General features: G+C 48.3%; 1 protein-coding gene across 1 annotated transcript; it reads left to right on the forward strand.

The window, feature by feature from the left end:
• The first annotated feature begins 1,314 nt into the window (after positions 1–1,314).
• On the forward strand, positions 1,315–16,949 carry ACTR1A (actin related protein 1A). Its single transcript, XM_054276708.1, has 11 exons — positions 1,315–1,408; positions 6,997–7,061; positions 7,950–8,025; positions 8,759–8,884; positions 9,667–9,791; positions 10,094–10,310; positions 11,213–11,305; positions 12,046–12,220; positions 13,075–13,136; positions 13,510–13,550; positions 13,922–16,949. The coding sequence occupies exons 1-11, from the start codon at positions 1,361–1,363 to the stop codon at positions 14,022–14,024; spliced, it is 1,131 nt and encodes a 376-aa protein (XP_054132683.1). The 5' UTR covers positions 1,315–1,360; the 3' UTR covers positions 14,025–16,949.
• Positions 16,950–17,629: the final 680 nt, after the last annotated feature.

The raw sequence follows: 17,629 nt of genomic DNA on the forward strand, positions 1-17,629 counted from the left end.
ACACCTTTGCTAGAGCAGGGTCCTGCTTGTTAATCAGCAAATAGGAAAAGATGAGCTATAGAGTGCTCAGAGGAGAGGGTGGGCGCTCATGCTCGCATTTCTCATTTAAATAGGTGAGAATTTCTTCTAAAAACATTCATGACACCATTTGGGAGAACACACATGGTCAAGAAGCTGACACCAAGTGACAATCCCCTGATAGAGGAGGTGAGCAGTTGGTGTCCTCACTTCCCACAGTGAAAAATGTTTCACTTGTCCTGTTACTGTGATACTTCTTTTTGTGACATCTGCCCGAGTAGTCAGCTACAGTCAGCTGAGAAGGTGAATGTAACAGAGTATGTATGAAAGGCTGTGTTGGCTCCACACACCCATAGAGAGTGTCTCCTGGCATTCACTGAAGTGATACAACACTACCCTTAATTTAAACCCCTCAATCCTGTTGTACAAAAGCTCCCTCTTGTAGACTAGGAGAATGGGGAAGGTTGCTAAAGATAAACATCTGGGATGAAATTTATCTACTGGGGCTAAAGCTACGAACTACAAGAGAAAAGTCCATGTGTGCAGGAGAAATGTGGGACAAGATAGATGAATCAAGCATTCAGGTGTTCCCACTGGCATAGAAGTCCATTTTAATGAATTTCAAGACCCAGAGTTTCAGACATGGATTATTCCGAGTGCTTTTAGAATACTTGGTCAATAGAAAATGACAATGTGTTCATTGTTCAATACTGACATGTTCATGATGTGCATTCTTTATACTGACACCTCTTGTGTGGCTCTCGTGCCTCAAAAATTGAGAGAAACTGGTATTTCCTGGAGGGAACAGATGTGTTGTGACCAGTAGTTCGTAAAGATGATCACATGAAATTATGGGACAGTAAAACACTTTCCTTAGTCATAGATCCCGGCTACAGAAGTTGATGGTATCACCTTTTTCTCCTTTCCTATTAGAAAAAATTAGGCGAGGGGAAATCTATTAAGCATAAGCCAGCCAGTTGCGATGCAACATTCTTGGTGGAAGTACCCAGCTGTCTCCTGAACCGCAACACCCACCGGTTTCTGGGCCGTGGATGTGTCCGCAGAATTCCATTTTTCCGCACTCCGCCTCCCAGCACGCCCCGCTCCTCCGCCGGCCTACAATTCCCAGCATGGCTCGCTCCCGGCTCCGGCCTACAGCTCCCAGCATGCCCCGCTCCCGGCACCTCCCCGCTGACTCTGCGCAGCGCCGGACTATAGCTCCCGGCAGGCGCCGCGGCGGCAGGAATACATCACCCAGGCGGCGCCGCGTCGCCGCTCCGCGCATGCGCCGCCGAGGGCTGGGCTGTTGCTCCCTCACGGGCGGCTGCGGCGGGTCCTCGCCATGGAGTCCTACGATGTGATAGCGAACCAACCCGTCGTGATAGACAACGTGAGTGCGGGCGGCCGCGCGTCCCGGGAGCGGGGAGGGCCCGCAATCCCTTTGTCATCGGGGCGGCCGCGCCCCGCCCGCCGCCGCCCCCCCACATCGGCCGGCTCGGCCGCCGCCTCCGGTCCTCTCACGGCGCCATACGGCGTTCGCGGGGGGCGGGGCCACTTCGCGTCGACGAGTCGCGATTGGCTGGGGCGACTGGCAGTCACCTGCAGCGGGGCCTCTGCCCCGCGCTGGGGGGCGCAGCCCCCGCTGCCGCCAAGCTGCCTCTGGTTGGGAGGGGCGGCGCGCCCCCATTGGCTGAGACAGCTGTCAGTCAGCGGGGCAGCCCCCTGCTACCTGCCGGAGCGGGGCGGGACCGTCGCCAGAGCACCTGCGCTCATTGGCAGCTGCCGCTGTCAGTCAGGCGGGGCTTCCCCGGTCCCGCCCCACCCCTCTTTGTGCCGGGGGGACAATGGGGGTGCCGGGCCAGGCCATGGCCATACTCCCAGCGTGCTGCGGGGCCGGCCTTGGCCAGGGTTCCAGCGTGCTCCTGGCAGGCCGTGGATGCACCCCCCGGCGAGCTCTGGGGGTGCTGGCGCTTCCCTGGGCCCATGCAGGACATGGAGCTCTCCAGGCAGGCACCCCTCACAGGCAAAGCGAGACAGAAGCCTTGACCTCTTGTACTGCCCCTCCTCCAGCGCATCCAGCGCAGTGCTCACAGCAAGGCAGTGCCGTTCCCAAGGCATGGATTCCCGTGCCTCGGAATGCCACTGCTGACGGATCTGTGCCCAGGGTTGCATCAGCGTAGTGTGGTGGTGCAGATGGCTGCTCCAATGTGCTGATGTTGCTGATTAGCACAAAGCAGACCGTCAGTCTGTGTGTGTAATTGCTCTGCGGGAGATGAATGACAGTGATTCCGTGCCTCTTTGAGGTACTTCTGGATACAGTTCTGATTTGCCCCATCCGTGCTGCCCTCCCAGGAGGAGGGACCATCCAGGAAGGAATGGGAGGGCATGTCTTGGACAGAGCCTCCTTCAGTGTACTGAGTCACAAACCCGTGCTCCTCCCTTCTGACCTCTATCGCCAGTGATTGAGATTCTGTTGTTTTGAAGGGTCAGTACTGTGCTCCATTCTTCTTCCACACGCTTAATTTCTCCTGAATTTTTTTGCCATATGAATTGGGTTTCTTGGCCTGGCACTTCTCAGCATATTGCTTTAACTCTCCATAAAGTGAATAATTGTAGGTCTCAGATAAAGGTGGTTATTCTTCTGACTTTTTCTTTATTATGGATCCCAAGTTCCTCTCTACAGCTTGAGCTCTCTGATACAGTTTTGGCTTTGTTTATTTCCCTGGAATCTTACAGCAGAGGAATTTGAGTTAGACATTAAAGGAAAGCATCTAATAGAAAATGAGAGTAAGCAGTAAAATTGACTATGTTGAGAAAAACATGTATCTTCTTTATTGAAGATGTTAAAAAATGCATTAGGTTGATTGTTTTTAGGAATGCCCGTATCAGCATTGATCCTGCTGCGTTGTTGAGTGATTAGCTAAACAATAAATTTATTTCTAGGTGTTCTGGCACTGTGAGGATCACTTTGTTGAGCTACTAATGTAGTAGCAGCCTATATTTAATTTCAGCTTGTCCTTTTGTTATTTAGTGCAATGATTGCTGCCTCTGCCTCAGACCTGAAGGACGGCTCATGTGCCAGCGGCTGATTCTGAGTCTTTTTTTCATTTTATCAGCTGGTCTTATAAAGCTGATTCTTGTTCTTGCCTCCCCAATAAACGAGCTTCCCCCCTTCCCCTCCCTGGACAAGCAGCAGAATGGAGCAGTTGTTGCAGCATCTGCCTGGAACGCTGGCAGGCTGTGGGCCAAGGAGGCTCGTGGTGACACTGCAGTTTTCACTCTTTGGAGTTCAGGCAGGATGGGAAGTGGAGCTGCACAGAGCAGGTACCACTCTTCCCACTGCTGTTCCATGACTGCTTTTCTGCAGAGAGCTGCAGCACCTTTTGAAGGCTGAATGTTATCCTGTCTCACATGCCTGTGTGTGGGAAGGGAGAAGTGAGATACTGAGCTGGGGAGAGCCAGACCCCTCCAGTCCCAGCCCTGCTCTAGAATCTCAGTGTGTTCCAAAAGGACATGAAGTTCTGTACCTAAAAAATTAGCAGAGAGGTTTTTTTTCCCTCTTACAGCACATTGCTGTTAGCTGTATGTTTTCAGCAGGGAGAGCTTTGTAATGTACAGTGGGAGGTTGGAGCTGTACCTCAGCACAACTTTATACTCTCCATTGTCTAATTTTTAAGAGTTGTATTCCCATCTGCAGTCCAACAAGCTCTCTCTGAATGGTCTGGGAGCCCTGCTGAACATAATGCACATGTCAGTAGTCCAGCTGTGGCCTAAGTCAGTGCAAATTTCTTGACCTTCATGGAACATGGAATTATCTCTTGTTTGCATACAGCTGAGCTGTCAGCAAGGACTGTTGTGTCTTTGGTTTGTTCTTGATCTTATAAATTCTGTATCAAATAAAACAGTTTCACAACAATATGAAATGTGCACTCTCCATAGAAAGTGCTACATTTGCTACTTGGAAGATTGATTGGTGATTTTCATTTAAATTTGAGTTCTAAATGCACCAAGGTGAATGAATCCATAACCAATTGGCCACAGAGCTAGTAGATGAGGCATGTTCAGGGATGAGGTATGTTCAGTTCCTTCAAGACACTCACAAGAATTTTTAATGAATTTATCTTTCTTGACTTTTACATTTTTCTTCTAGTTTTTCTTCTTTTATTCTTTTGCTCTCATTAAAAAAAAAAAAAAAGATAAACCACTGCCAGATAAAATGGAATGAATACCCCGCCAGGATAGTTACTGGTGGAAGTATATAAATTTTTCAATTTTTTTTTAAAGTTTTAATAAATCAGAGTTTGTAACAGAAGATGCATGTGTTTTTGCTTATTTGAAACAAAGATGAAAAAACAGGTCTTTAAACCTTCTGAATCAGAGTTCTTTCAAAATGTAAACATTTTCCTCTCATTGCATAGGAATCTCAAACTGGTCTATAATAAACAGATTTACTCAGTGTGCACATATCTTCAAAGAAGTAAAATGTTTTCAAGAAAAATTGAATAGGTCAGAAAGTGCAGGCAGGTCTTTGTAGTGCAGAGATATCAACCAGCTGTTCTTGGTCTGTTCCCAGGCCCTTGGAAGCACAGTTGTGTTGAAGCCCCATCCCACCGGCACGTTCAAAGCAGTCCTTTGTCTTTGACTCCAAGCTGGAGTTCTGAACTCCCAACACATTTGGTTAACTTTGAACTTCAGTATGTAAATCTTAAAATACAGAACTTGCTGGGAATCTCACCAGGACACGCTGGGCAATTTTTTGGCCTGACATAAGGAAGTTTTAATCTCTAAGTTAAAATAGGAGCATCATTGTTCTCCTGAAACCAGTTCCCCGCAGCAGAATGTGCTAGCAACAAGACTGTTCATAATCCTGAACAAAATATTCACTAAGTGTAATATTCTAATGTGATTACATTATGTTACTGCATTTCATTCAGTTATTTTTCTGCAAGACTTGCCACAGGATGGTATTCTTTCCCAGGTAGAGAGTTGTTTATAAGCTATGATAAGCAAAATCAAAATAGTTTTTTTGGTTTGTTCCTTGTTTCACTTTGAAGGGAATACCAGAAGAGAGTCTGTGTCAAGGGAAGTCTTTTTAACACTTCACCTGCCATTTTGTCACACTGACATCAGTTAGTGCAGACCTTGGGATGCACCTGGAGCTGATTCCCTGTGTGGAAAGGAAGTAGTTAGTCCTGCCCTGTTGGCAGCTTGGGCGTGCTCTGGAGCCAGCCTGGCTGCAGGTGTTTATCAGGAGACAAGGATTCAAGCAATCTGCCTTTCATATGCTTTATAAATAGCTGTGTCTGGTTTGCAGAGTATTCCTGACACTCCTCTCCTACAGATGAGTCCTGGCAAATCTGACTCTGGTGCTTTAGAGGCAGGGGTGTCCTGGCTCTGGTGGCAGAGTGCACACTCTGTGCAGAGCCTGACATCCCTGCTGAAGCTGCTGCTGGAAGTAGCTTGGCAGCAAACGCTGGACTGTGAACGGGAGAGGCTGGGGCCACCCCACATTCCTTTCTGCTGAGCCTGCTCTGGCTGGTAACCTCTGGCACTGGGAAGGCAGCATTGGAAACCACTGCAGCCAGGGCTTGCTTGTCAGAGCCCTGAGCAACTCATCTGGCCCCAGCCTCAAAGCAAAAGTGGTGGTGCTGACCCATGCAGAGGTGGTGAGAAGTGGAGAGCTATGGAGGAGCTGTGTTGCTGCTCATTTTAAAATGCAGTGGGGTAGCCAAAATATCTTTTTGGCCTCCAAACCAGGGCATTCCTACTGCAGAGCCCTTGAGAGTGAACAGGCACTTGACAGGTCACAGCTTTCAGTGCAAGCTCACACACACTTGGCTCCCACCATGGGGCTAAGCAGAACTGTTCCTCGGTCTGCAGGAGAGCTCGTGCCCATGGTAGGCTGGGATTACCAGTGAAACGGCTTATCTGAGGAGATCCTATGAAAATCCGCTCCTTAGCAAAACTTGGGTGTTCCTGCAAGCTGCTCATTGTTTCAAGATGTCATTCCCTTGTGCAGGGAGAGGAAATGGAGGAGGGGAAGGAGTCTGCACAGATCCAAGTTGATGATGGTGTTCCAGGATGCTTCCGCACAGGGAGTGAGAGCGGTGGGGCCAGATGCCGGCACTGACTCCCTGCCAGGGCCTGGCTGTGCCTGGTTTTACCCACCCTGTGTCTGCTGCTTTGAATGTTGCAGGAGGCTCTTGGATCTGTGCCTTCCTGACTGCCATCTCTCATCTCTTCTTTGACTCCTCTGAACAAGCTCTGTCCTATCAGCTGTGCTTCCTGCCCCCAGCCTTTCCCCTTGCAGTGTAACTGGAATGTTTGTCCTTTCCCAGTCACAGTCTGGTTTGGTTTCCAGTGTCTTTTCTGACCACACTTGTGCTTCCTTAGCATTAGCTAGTTCATCCACCATCTGATCATCTTTTCCCTATTTTTTCTCCAGTCTGTTTCTCACAGTTCTTTGCTACTTCCTTCTCTGACTTTATCTGCCTTCCCTCCATCTTTTCCAAATCTCCTTCTGAGAGGCCTGTAGCCTTCATTCTTCCAGTGCCTCCTGAAGCTGGCAGAGCTCAGTTGTTCTTGCTGGGCTTTCTGGAGTGTTCTCCTCCCCCCAAAGGTTATCTAATATTGATAGACCCCTGTGGAGTGTGGGTTTAGCTTCCCTCATGTAACCCTGGCTAGAAAAATACTCGTCCATACAGGGTGTTTGGGTGTGTGCAGGGCAGTACCAGGGTGCATGGAATGGTTGTGCCCTGTGAGATATGTCACTGTCAGAGAGGGTGCCAGTCACTCCCTCCAACAGCCCAGCTGGCACTTCCCATCCCCAAGCAGCCTGGAGAGCCAGTCCCTTGGGAGCTTTATTCCTAGTAGAAAGGAGAGGATGTGGCAGTCCTGGTGTACTTTGCTGCTCCTCTAAAACTTGTGAAGATGATGGAATGAGTGATAAGCTCATGTATTTGTCTCTTGCTTCCACAGGGCTCGGGTGTGATTAAAGCAGGTTTTGCGGGCGATCAAATACCAAAATACTGCTTTCCTAACTAGTAAGTACTCTGCTGGTTTTGGCAGCTTCTTAGTACTGTGTACCAATTCTTTGATATATAGAGGGGGAGAATTGCCCAGTTTTATGAATGGAAAAATGAGTTATTCTTTTCTGCCTGCTGCAGAGAAGCATCAGGGAGATGAGAGCTCCACTGTTAAATATTTTGAGAATTTTGGGGACACACACACAGATCATAAAAGACCTCACTTTGTCAGGCTCAACACACAACCAAAGCTGTAGGATCCTTTAATCTGCACATATGAGGAAAAGGACCTGGAAAAAGTAAAATTTGGCATAAGAAGTGTGAAGACCTTTGTATTTTCTCAGTGTGTGGTATGATGTCTTGATTTCTGCCAGACTTTTTTGTGAGTTTTCTAAGAGTTTTGCCAGGATGAAGACTGCTGGAACAGGAACTATGAATAGTCACTGGCCTTTATTTTCAGTGTGGTGGGTTTTTAGTGAGTAGTTTTGTGTTCTGAGCAATATGTTCTGTATGGGATGGTGGGTCATGGGACACAAATGTCTAATCTGAGAAGTCTGCTTGAGGTCTGGCAGCACATGTGGATCCAACACCTCAGACAATTGCTCAGTCTAGCCATGTTCATCCCAGGCACTGTTGAAACAGGTGAGTCCTGAATAATCAGTGAAAATACGGCCAGATTCAGCTGGTTTATGTCCAGCCAGTTCAGAACTGTCTACAGTCTGTCCCCTTCACCTCTGATTTCTGAGATTAGCTCAGAGCAAACCTGGGTCTGTTTGCACCTGGTAGCACCCCCAAACTCACCCACTGAGAAAGTTCTGGTCAGGACAGAGAGAAACACAAAGTATGCAATCCTTGGGTGCATCTGAGCCCTTTGTAGAAGCATTTACTGTGTTGTCTCTGTTCTAGTGTGGGCAGACCAAAGCACGTTCGTGTCATGGCTGGTGCTTTAGAAGGGGACATTTTCATTGGTCCAAAGGCAGAGGTAAGAGCACCTGTACACTGCACTTGTCCATATATCTCAGTGTGCTGCTGAAAGGGGGGGATGTGGCAGCTGGGCTGTGGTTCTTTGGTATTGTGTAGGTCCAAAGAGGAGAACAGATTGTCACTTGCATGTGTGTCCAAGGTGGAATGTGAAGCTTAATGTCAGCCAATCTGCTGACACAGGCCTTTGATATCTCTCTTTTTCTTTTTAGGCTGCTTTTAGCTCTATATGGTTACACACTTTTGACTGGGAACTTTAGAAATGGACCCTACTCAATTGCTGTGTATCTCCCTGTTGTGGGCAGGAAGCTTCTCTCCGCAGTCCTGCTTCTGTCAGCATGTAGTCAATTGTGTGGTCACATTTCTTGTGAGCCCTTCGAACTGCATTCCCCAGTAACATCCTATTATGTTTTTTTTATGTCATGGCTGATCTGGTAGTACAAAGATACCATATGATAGGTGTCTGTGTGTGTTGACTTTAAAAGTGTTTTGATGGAATATGCTCTGCAAATGTCAGATGTAGACATTCCTACTTGGTATGAAAAGGCCTTGTCTAGGCTTGGCTTCTCTGGGAGAGACGTTTGTGATGAATGTTCAGGTTTTGCCCTGTATGCTATAGATAAGTTATCTTTTAGTGGAATCAAAACTGTAGGTGAGTCTGACAGTAAGTCACAGTGCTCAGAAGTGGGATTGTTGGAAGCTCTGATGCTCTCTTGTTCTTCCTGTTTGCTCAGGAGCACAGAGGTCTTCTTGCGATCCGATACCCGATGGAGCATGGCATAGTGAAGGACTGGAATGACATGGAGCGCATCTGGCAGTACGTGTATTCTAAAGACCAGCTCCAGACTTTCTCAGAAGAGGTGAGAGACCACGTTATGGAAAGGCACAGGCGTCATTCAGTGTGTGTAACACCAGGAGCCTTGGAACTTGGAAAGATTTGGGACTTTTCCTTTGGCCTTCTTTCTGAATGTGTGTCTGTTGCTAAATTAGGTTCTTTCACCTCAGGAGATACTGCACAAGAATTGTCCAAGCAGAATTCTTCTCCAGACATGATGGTCTGGCCTAACTGAAAATCTGCCTTTCACATTTGCTGTTTACACTCTCTCTAATGATTCTACTCTTGGCCAAGTGTTTCTGACTTTTCCTGTTCTGCCTGCACATCAGGCATATCCACTCAGCAGTGACATAAGTTGAAGTGAGGAAGGACGAAACCACAGTCCTGTGGTCTGGAAGGATCAGACCAAAAAATTATTAAATCTCTGAGAGCAATCTAAGTTGTGGAGTAGGAATATTTCTGTCTGCCTGTGCTGAAAGACCATATGCCTTCACCCTTTCTTAGGGTGTGTATTTTGGCTTATCTGGCTGATTTTTCTCATTGAGAGTCATCCTACTTCTTCTTCATGGGTCAGAGTTACTCACAGAGTACATTTCCTAACACTTCTTCATAACTAAACCAGAACCCTGCTGGTCTTCCAGCCTAATAGAGATTATTCAATCTAATACAGCTCAGCTGAAATTACTCCTTTGTACCTGCCCTCTTGCACCAGTGGTTCCTAAAATGAATAAATAAGCAGAAACATTTAGGAACACACCACTACTGCCTCCTGGTTACTGCAGCACAGCTCCTTCTTCTCTTTCCCAGCATCCTGTGCTGCTGACAGAAGCACCCCTAAACCCACGCAAGAACAGAGAGCGTGCTGCTGAGGTGTTTTTTGAGACCTTCAATGTGCCAGCACTGTTCATCTCCATGCAAGCTGTGCTTAGCCTGTAAGTGTCTTTCATCTTTGATTTGTGTTTGTGGAATGTTGCCATGAAATCCATTCTACAAAAAAATCATGGAAGACCTCACTGATGTCTTCCCCCATTTTTCATGCAAGAACTGAAACTCAATTTATGTAATAAAGAGTTTACAGGAAATTTGCTGAACTGCCAACAGAACTTGCATTTTGAGGGGTTTTTAGGCCCTGTTTTATATGAAATCTTTGCTTCCTGAGTTGAGCGTGGATGTGCTGCTTGTCTGGGCTCACTTTGAGTTCCTTGTTCTGACTTGAGCCTTTGTCCCTTGGTAGCTACGCGACCGGCAGGACCACGGGAGTGGTGCTGGACTCTGGGGATGGCGTCACCCACGCGGTTCCCATCTATGAAGGCTTTGCCATGCCTCACTCCATCATGCGCATCGACATCGCTGGCCGGGACGTCTCCCGCTTCCTGCGCCTCTATCTCCGGAAGGAAGGCTATGACTTCCACACAACCTCTGAGTTTGAGATTGTCAAGACCATCAAGGAGGTGATGCCCTGCCTTGTTTCTGTGTTTGTCCAAGAGGGGATTTCTTCTCAAGGGAAGTTGTGGCTTGTGAAATCTGGTGAGAAGTGTCAGTCTACCTAGCTCTGCACCTAAATCCATTGGTAGAGGGAGTCCAGGGCCACTAAGATGATTAAAGGACTCTTACATGTGGAAAGGCAGGGAGAGCTTGGACTGTTGAGCCACCGAAAATGTTTGGGGAGAGTCTCGTTGATGTATATAAATGTCTGAAGGGAGGGTGCAGAGAAAACAGAGCCAGACTCATTTCAGTGATGTCCAGTGACAGGACAAGATACACGAACTGAAGCACAGGAGGTTCTGTCTGAACATTAACTTTCTTTAGCCTGGGGGTGACCAAGTGCAGGCACAGTTTGTCTACAGGGTTGTGGAGTCTCTATCCTTGGTAATATCACCTGGATGTGGTCCTGGACAGCTTGCTTTAGGGGACCCTGCATAGACAAGATCATTTGCAAGAGGTCATTTGCAACCTCAGCTGTCCCGTATTCTGAGAGAGTTATAGTCAAAATCACATTAATCCCTGTTGAGAGGGTGTTAACACCAGGTGGAGGTGAAGATGGGCTGGTGGTTCAGAATTAGTTTTGCTAATTCTGTGCTGCAGTTTTTCAGGGTCTGATGATGGCTTTCAGTAGTATTTGTTTCCCTTCATGGAGTAAAATCCATGGCAGCTAGGGATCACAAGTGGGATATTGCAATGTAGTTTGTCTGTTGTGAACCTTAAAGTCCTTTTCTCTAGCACATAATACTGTTGAAATCAGTCTCCCCGAAGGGATACATGGATTTTGATTATTAGTGAGGAAAACATTTTATCAGAGGCATTTGGGTTTACCCATCTCATCTCTCTCTCCTTGACCCTGTTTCCTCTCCAGCGTGCCTGCTACCTGTCAATAAACCCCCAGAAGGATGAGACTCTGGAGACTGAGAAGGCTCAGTACTACCTGCCAGATGGAAGCACTATTGAGGTTTGTAAAGACCACTTTTAGAGAATTCCTCATGTGAGGCACAGGGTTTCCAGAAAAGCTCCTCAGTGATGGGAAATTTCATGCAGTGTTAGGTGAGAGGGGATAATTTTAAAAGACCATAACTCATCCTAGGCTGTTGACTGGGCACTAGAATTTTTAAGGAAAGAAAACTTTACTAGAAACCTCACAACTTCTGCTAGAAGTCCTGGGTAAGGATGCAGTGTAACAATGGGGACTCTGAGCTGTTTGAGAGCAGGCTCTGATCTAACAAACTTTATGCAGATCAGGTATGGACTGTGAGTAGGTGTCAGCTCACTAAATCCCTCTGTGGTTTTATATACAGTGCCTTTTGTCCTGCCTAGAATTGTCTCCTGTGCATTAACAGTTGACTTGAAGAGTTAAGAATACTCCTTAGAAGACTCAGCCCAGTATAGAATGGTTGAAAGAGAGGAAATACAGGTTTTACCTCCACTACCAGGGCTGGATTTGCTCCCTTTATGCCAGACCTGCCGTATGGGGCTGAACAAGTTTCTTCATCTCTTTCATCTGCAAATTGGAAATGGTGCCCTTTGTAGGGGTTGTAGTCCAGACTGGCATTCACTTGGGATCTAGTGATGCAAAATGAATGTTCAGGAAGTTTCATTACTCTGAAGGTTCACCTAAGAAAGGCAGGCCCATCTGTAGGTAGTGAAGAAAGCCACACTGTTCTCTTCCCTGTGTCCTAACTTCTGCTCTTGCAGATTGGCCCTGCCCGTTTCCGAGCCCCAGAGCTCCTGTTCCGGCCGGACCTGATAGGGGAGGAATGTGAAGGACTTCACGAAGTGCTCGTTTTTGCCATTCAGAAGTCAGACATGGATCTGAGGCGAACGCTGTTCTCCAACATTGTGCTGTCTGGAGGCTCCACACTTTTCAAAGGTTCCTGCTTCCCCTCTTTCAGTGTGCTGTGACATACCTGATCTCGCTTCTTTCTCATGTGAAACTGGGAAGATAACCCAGATCACCCAGTTTGTCCTCTGGGGTGAGGGCTGTGTAAATTCTGCTCTATCAGGGCATTTACTTTCTAATTTTCTGAGTCCTAGTCATACCCTGCTGGGTATGCAGGACCCCTGCCCTCGTACATCACTTTCTGGGCTTTGAAGTCTTTTCCTGTTTTCCTCCAATCAATACTTGTAGAAGGACTGAATAGCTGTGTTTATTCCTGCTGCTGGAGCTCATGATATCTGAGACTAGATACCAAAAAGGACTCTTCCATCTTCTAAGGTTTCTTTAGGTCTCTGATGTGTGAGAGTTCAATGGTCCTAGTCCTACATGATTGTCAGCTCTGTGTGTGCAGAAAGGTTTCAACCCATCTCCTCAGGGCTCAGTTGGTACTTGCTGACCTAAAGATACCCTCTGCCAGAACCCATCAGTCTGTTATCCACTGGTTGACATCTCCAAATAGATCCAGTCTTCCCATTCAACCCCCTGTACAAATGGGCTGGACACAGGATAAATGCCTAGGGAAGGAGGAGGTCCTAGCTAAAAACCTTGTTTGCTTGACTCAGGTTGCTGCTGAGGAGTAGAGCCCATTGTGCCAGTGTTTGAGCTCTCAGTGAGGCAAAGTCCTGTTATGTCATTGTCTGTGTTCTGTGCCTCCCCAGGCTGGGCTCTCTGTAAGATGTGGAATGAGGTATTCATATAGGACTGCATAGGCCATGTCCACATTGTTAGTGGATGGAACTTGGGATTTTGCTGAGGTGCTCACACTGCACGTTTTCTGTCTTGTGTAGGCTTTGGTGACAGGCTGTTGAGCGAAGTGAAGAAACTGGCTCCGAAGGATGTCAAAATAAGGGTAAGAGCCGTCTCTTTTGTGTTTGTCACTTACCAAGTGTGTTGGTCTGTGACCTTGAAAGAACCTCTCTCAGACTGCAGCTGCCGTTTACTTCAAATCAGAAATGCCTTTCCTGAGACACTCACATGCAAACAGCATTTGCTCTTGTGATGAAAATCAGTTTGGTTTCATCACTGAGAAGGTGGCTCCTCTGACATGACCCCTGTCCAGGATTCTGGACCAGAGTGGTTGTTTTGGAGGCACTGCCAGGTGTCTTTCTGTTGGGAGAGATCACATCTGTGTCAGGTGCTAGCTGGAGTGAAGTGTGGGCAGTGTGCTAGGATGAGCAGACTGAAGCTTGGGGAGGTACAGACTGATTCTCTCTTTCTTCCAGATATCGGCTCCTCAGGAGAGATTGTATTCCACGTGGATTGGGTATGTATGTGCTGCACAGCAACACATTTTGCTGTGGGATTGGGCTGAGGAGGCACAGCCCAGTAGCTCTCATGTTGTTATCCCAGCTGGTGCTGTGTGTCAGGATGGTTGTGTTACTCAGCTGGGCAATGCTTGGTGTGTTCTTGAAGCAGCAGTGGGAGGGGGCAGGTGGTGCCAGGCTCTGTAGTACTGGCACATTTGAGGATTCTGGGAGAGAGAGTGACTGTCCAGAGAATGTATCTGTCATGTGTAACTGAGCACCTTACTGTCATGGGGAAGTGTCACAAAAGAAACAGCCCATCTCTGCAGAGATACTATGAAAGTGCCCCCAGCATTTTCCTTTAACCTGTAACATGCCTGTCTCTCTGTAGTGGCTCTATCCTGGCCTCTCTGGACACCTTTAAGAAAATGTGGGTTTCGAAAAAGGAATATGAAGAAGATGGAGCTCGTGCCATCCACCGAAAAACCTTCTAGCCCTGGGACCTGTCCTCAGTCTCCTCTGAAGACTCACTTAAACTCGCTTTTCTGAGTCCGAGTGTCTGAGAGCTGCCTGTGTGTGTGTGTGTGCGCCAGCATGCCCCGATGTCACTGAGCAAAGACGACAGCAGCAGGAGGGTTGTATTAGTACTACTAACTTCTTTTTTGTTTTGTTTTATTTTTTTTAATGGAAAGGAGAAAATACCAATCTACATTTCTCCAAAATGGCCCATTCCTTTTTCATTTCAGTCCCTTATTTTGTGTATCACAGTCACATCTGTCATTGTAAAACAAGCAAAAACAAAGGGAACAGCTTATAGAAACTGCCTGGCAAGCCAGAAGGGAGCCAACCACTGCAGACTGCTCGTGCAGGCTTTAGTCAGCCTGACTGCAATGCCTGGATTGTCTGGAAACACATAGCTGAGGCCCCATAGCTACTTCCTTCTTCAGCGGTGTCTTCACCATCAGTAAGTTTTTGAAGTTGTTTTTAATATATTTTTTATTAAGAGAAAGCACATTCTCAGCAGTTAAGTCCATTTGCCCCCACTGTTTTGGTGTGTGAATGTGTGTATGAGTGTGTAACTTCTTAGCCTGATGTGGGGTCTGCACCACAGCTGGAGAAGTTGGCGATAGGACTTAGTTTGTATTGCATGGAGTAGAACAAAGCAAATCTAATCAGCTATCATTGTACTAGACGGTTATTCTCTCGTACCTTGTTTTAAATACCTTTTCTCCTCTGGAAGCAAGTACCCCGGAATGGGCGTGAAGGCACTTGTGTGTTCCCCCTCAACCTGCCAAGATTTACAGTGCTGACTTCTCGTGTTCTTTGTAAGAGTCGAGGCTGTTTCCCTCCTTCCTGCCATGTCAGGGCAAAGGGAGCATGTATTCACAGCCAGGCATAACTCTTGTGTACTTTATCCATTCTGGGGCAAAATAATAATTGGGAAGGTGCATTGTAATGTAAGAATTGTTTTATTTATTGAAATGTCTGAGGATCTCTCAAATACTGACCACAGCACCCGGGAATTACGCTTTGGGTCTTCTTTGAGCACCTGCTGCCCGCTGCTCGATGTTCGCACTGCGCACAGCGCCCACGCTTAGCGGAAAGGCCAGCCCTGCACCACCCCTGTCCCTGCTCCGTGGGGACTCGCTGGTCACTGGGAACGCACCAGGGGAGGGGACAGCAAAGCGCTGGGAGGCCGTGTGGGTGGCACGTGTGTGAGCAGGAAGTTGTCCTGCTGGCTGTGTTCTGCTGCACTGCAGTGCCTTTCTGCTCACCTGCTGGCTGCTTTGCTTGTACTGCTCTAACAGCCCTGGGCAGCCTGCAGACCTGCTTGTGTTGGGGCATGCCACTGTTCCGGTTTTACTTGTGCATTATTCGGTGCTCTCTTTTTTTCCCATTAGTTTTCTGCAGAACATGGCAGTAGCAATGGAGCTGGACTTGGTGGCAGTTCCTCCCTGTTTCTCTCTTTTCTGTTCTTTGCCACACATCACCTTTGGGTCACTCTCAGGTGCAGAGATGGGGTAAGAGCTGGAGGATTGCCAGAGGTGAGGGAAAAGCCAGTGCACTGCCCCAGCTGAGACAAACGTTAAGCAGCAGCCAGTTGCCACTGCAGGAACCACGTTCTTGGGGCTCACCCCTGGGTTTGGAGAGGCTGTAGGCAGGTGCATAGGGTGGTCTCTCCCAGCTGAGGCTAGGCTGCTTGTTCCCCTCACCCCATTGGAGCAGACTGTTTTTTAAGCAAGAACCTGTCAGAAAAGAGCCATCAATGCTCAGCCTTCTGCTGGGAAACTGGTTGTGTTCTTGCTGATTTGCTGCAGCACACAGAGGGGAATTACAGCAAATTCCTCTCCGTTCCATTACTGTGTGCCCCAGGCAGTGCTCTCCATCCCCCCAGCCCCTCCGCTGGCCTTGCAGCAGCAGTGCTCCATTTTGTAACCTGCAGTGACTGGGCAGGACGGTGCTGTCTCCAATCTAGCATTTGTTTGGTCTGCCTGACTGTTCCCTCGCACACTGTCCAAACCATGTTGCCTGGTGGTGCCCAGCATACTTAAATAAAGTCATTCATATACAACACTCAAGCCTCCTGGCCTCCTCTCCCCACATTTGCAATTTCAAGGAGGTAACTTGTGTTCTCTTGCCTGTGCAGAATTGTTGCTGGCCAGACTGCAAGGAGACACCATCTTTGGTCCAGGATTGCATTCCTGGTCTGGCTTTTGTGGGAGGAGATTCCTGGGCTGCAGCCGTGGTGTCTGCATCTACTCTCCTTTCATGTGTTATCCCTGAATCTTCTGTCACTGCAGACAGGTGAAAGGGTGGAAGAGGGCACCCTGGGCTGAGAAAGGGTGATGCCACTGCTGTTGTGAGAAGAGCTGGTGCCAGCCCAGGTGTTTGCAGAGATAGCAGTGAGTAGTTCTCACAGGGAAGGTGGCACAGCACCCAGTGCTATGACTGTCCCATTTTGTCCCCAGCACCCACTGGTGTAGGAACAGGACAGGCCTAAATCTGGGCTCTTCCAAAGCAGCAGGAGTAAGTGATGCCTCCCTTCAAAGGCAGGTGCTCCCCTCTGCCCCCTGCAGAAACAGCCAAGCCTCAGTGCAGTTTTGTGGAGAAGGAGCTGTCCCCTTGTCTCCACCCAGCCACAGCTATATCCCCACAGCACCACATCCACCCAGCCAGCATAGAGCCACTGGCTAGAAAAAAATCATCAAGCAATTCAGAAAAAGATCATCTTTAATTTTTGAAATGGAGAATCATTCTCAAACTTGGTCAGAAGTTGCACAAATTACTTATGATTGAACCAGTAAGAACTACAGCAGCCTCATGGCAGGAATGTCTTGGTCCAAGACAGAAGGCAGCCATGTCCTGAGGCAAGATGGCAGGCTGGTGGGCTGAGACCCCAGAGGGAACCTGGGACTAAACAAAGAACATCCCTCAACGTGCAACAGCTTCAAACACTGCCTGCCAAGCCCACCTTCCTGCAGCAGGCAGGCACAGGCTTTGGCACATCCCTTCTCCCTGCCCCCAAACACATTACAGGGATTGAGGAGTCACTCCCTTGCCTCAGGGACCCCTTTGGTGATTACCTGTCAGTCTGCTCTTAGCCAAAACCAGGGAGACCAAAGCACCTGCTCTCCTAGGGTCCCTGGCTCAGCAGCTCTCAGCTCTCTCTGACCTGCTCTCAGCAGGTGAGATGATCTAACTTGGGCACTGTTTCTAGCACAGAGGAGCTGAGGTGTCTGCCCCTCCCCACAGGGGTAAAATCCCGACCCTGTGACTGCCCAGTACTGTGTCAGACAGGCTCCAAAGAGGAATCAAAGGCACAAAAGCAAGACCTGGTGTCTCCTTCAGGCTGTGCTCTCCTGCCAGAGGGCAGGGCACCAGGCTGCCTCACCAGGTCACCTGGGATTGCCCCGGGCAGGGAGGCACTTCCAGTGGCTGGATTAGGGGCTGGCTCCCTGACCTCACCCATAATTAGAGGGGGCTCATGGTACAGCTGTGTGACAGCACTGAGTAGTAGGGGCTGTGGAGGGCAAATGAGGAATAAACACATGCATGGGATGCCCAGTGAAATGATACAGCTCAAGGCTCTGAACTCAGT

This window comes from Melozone crissalis, unplaced genomic scaffold (assembly GCF_028551555.1).
Source record: "Melozone crissalis strain CALT ecotype California unplaced genomic scaffold, PUWL_Pcris_2 ptg000019l_1, whole genome shotgun sequence".
NCBI lineage: Eukaryota > Metazoa > Chordata > Aves > Passeriformes > Passerellidae > Melozone > Melozone crissalis.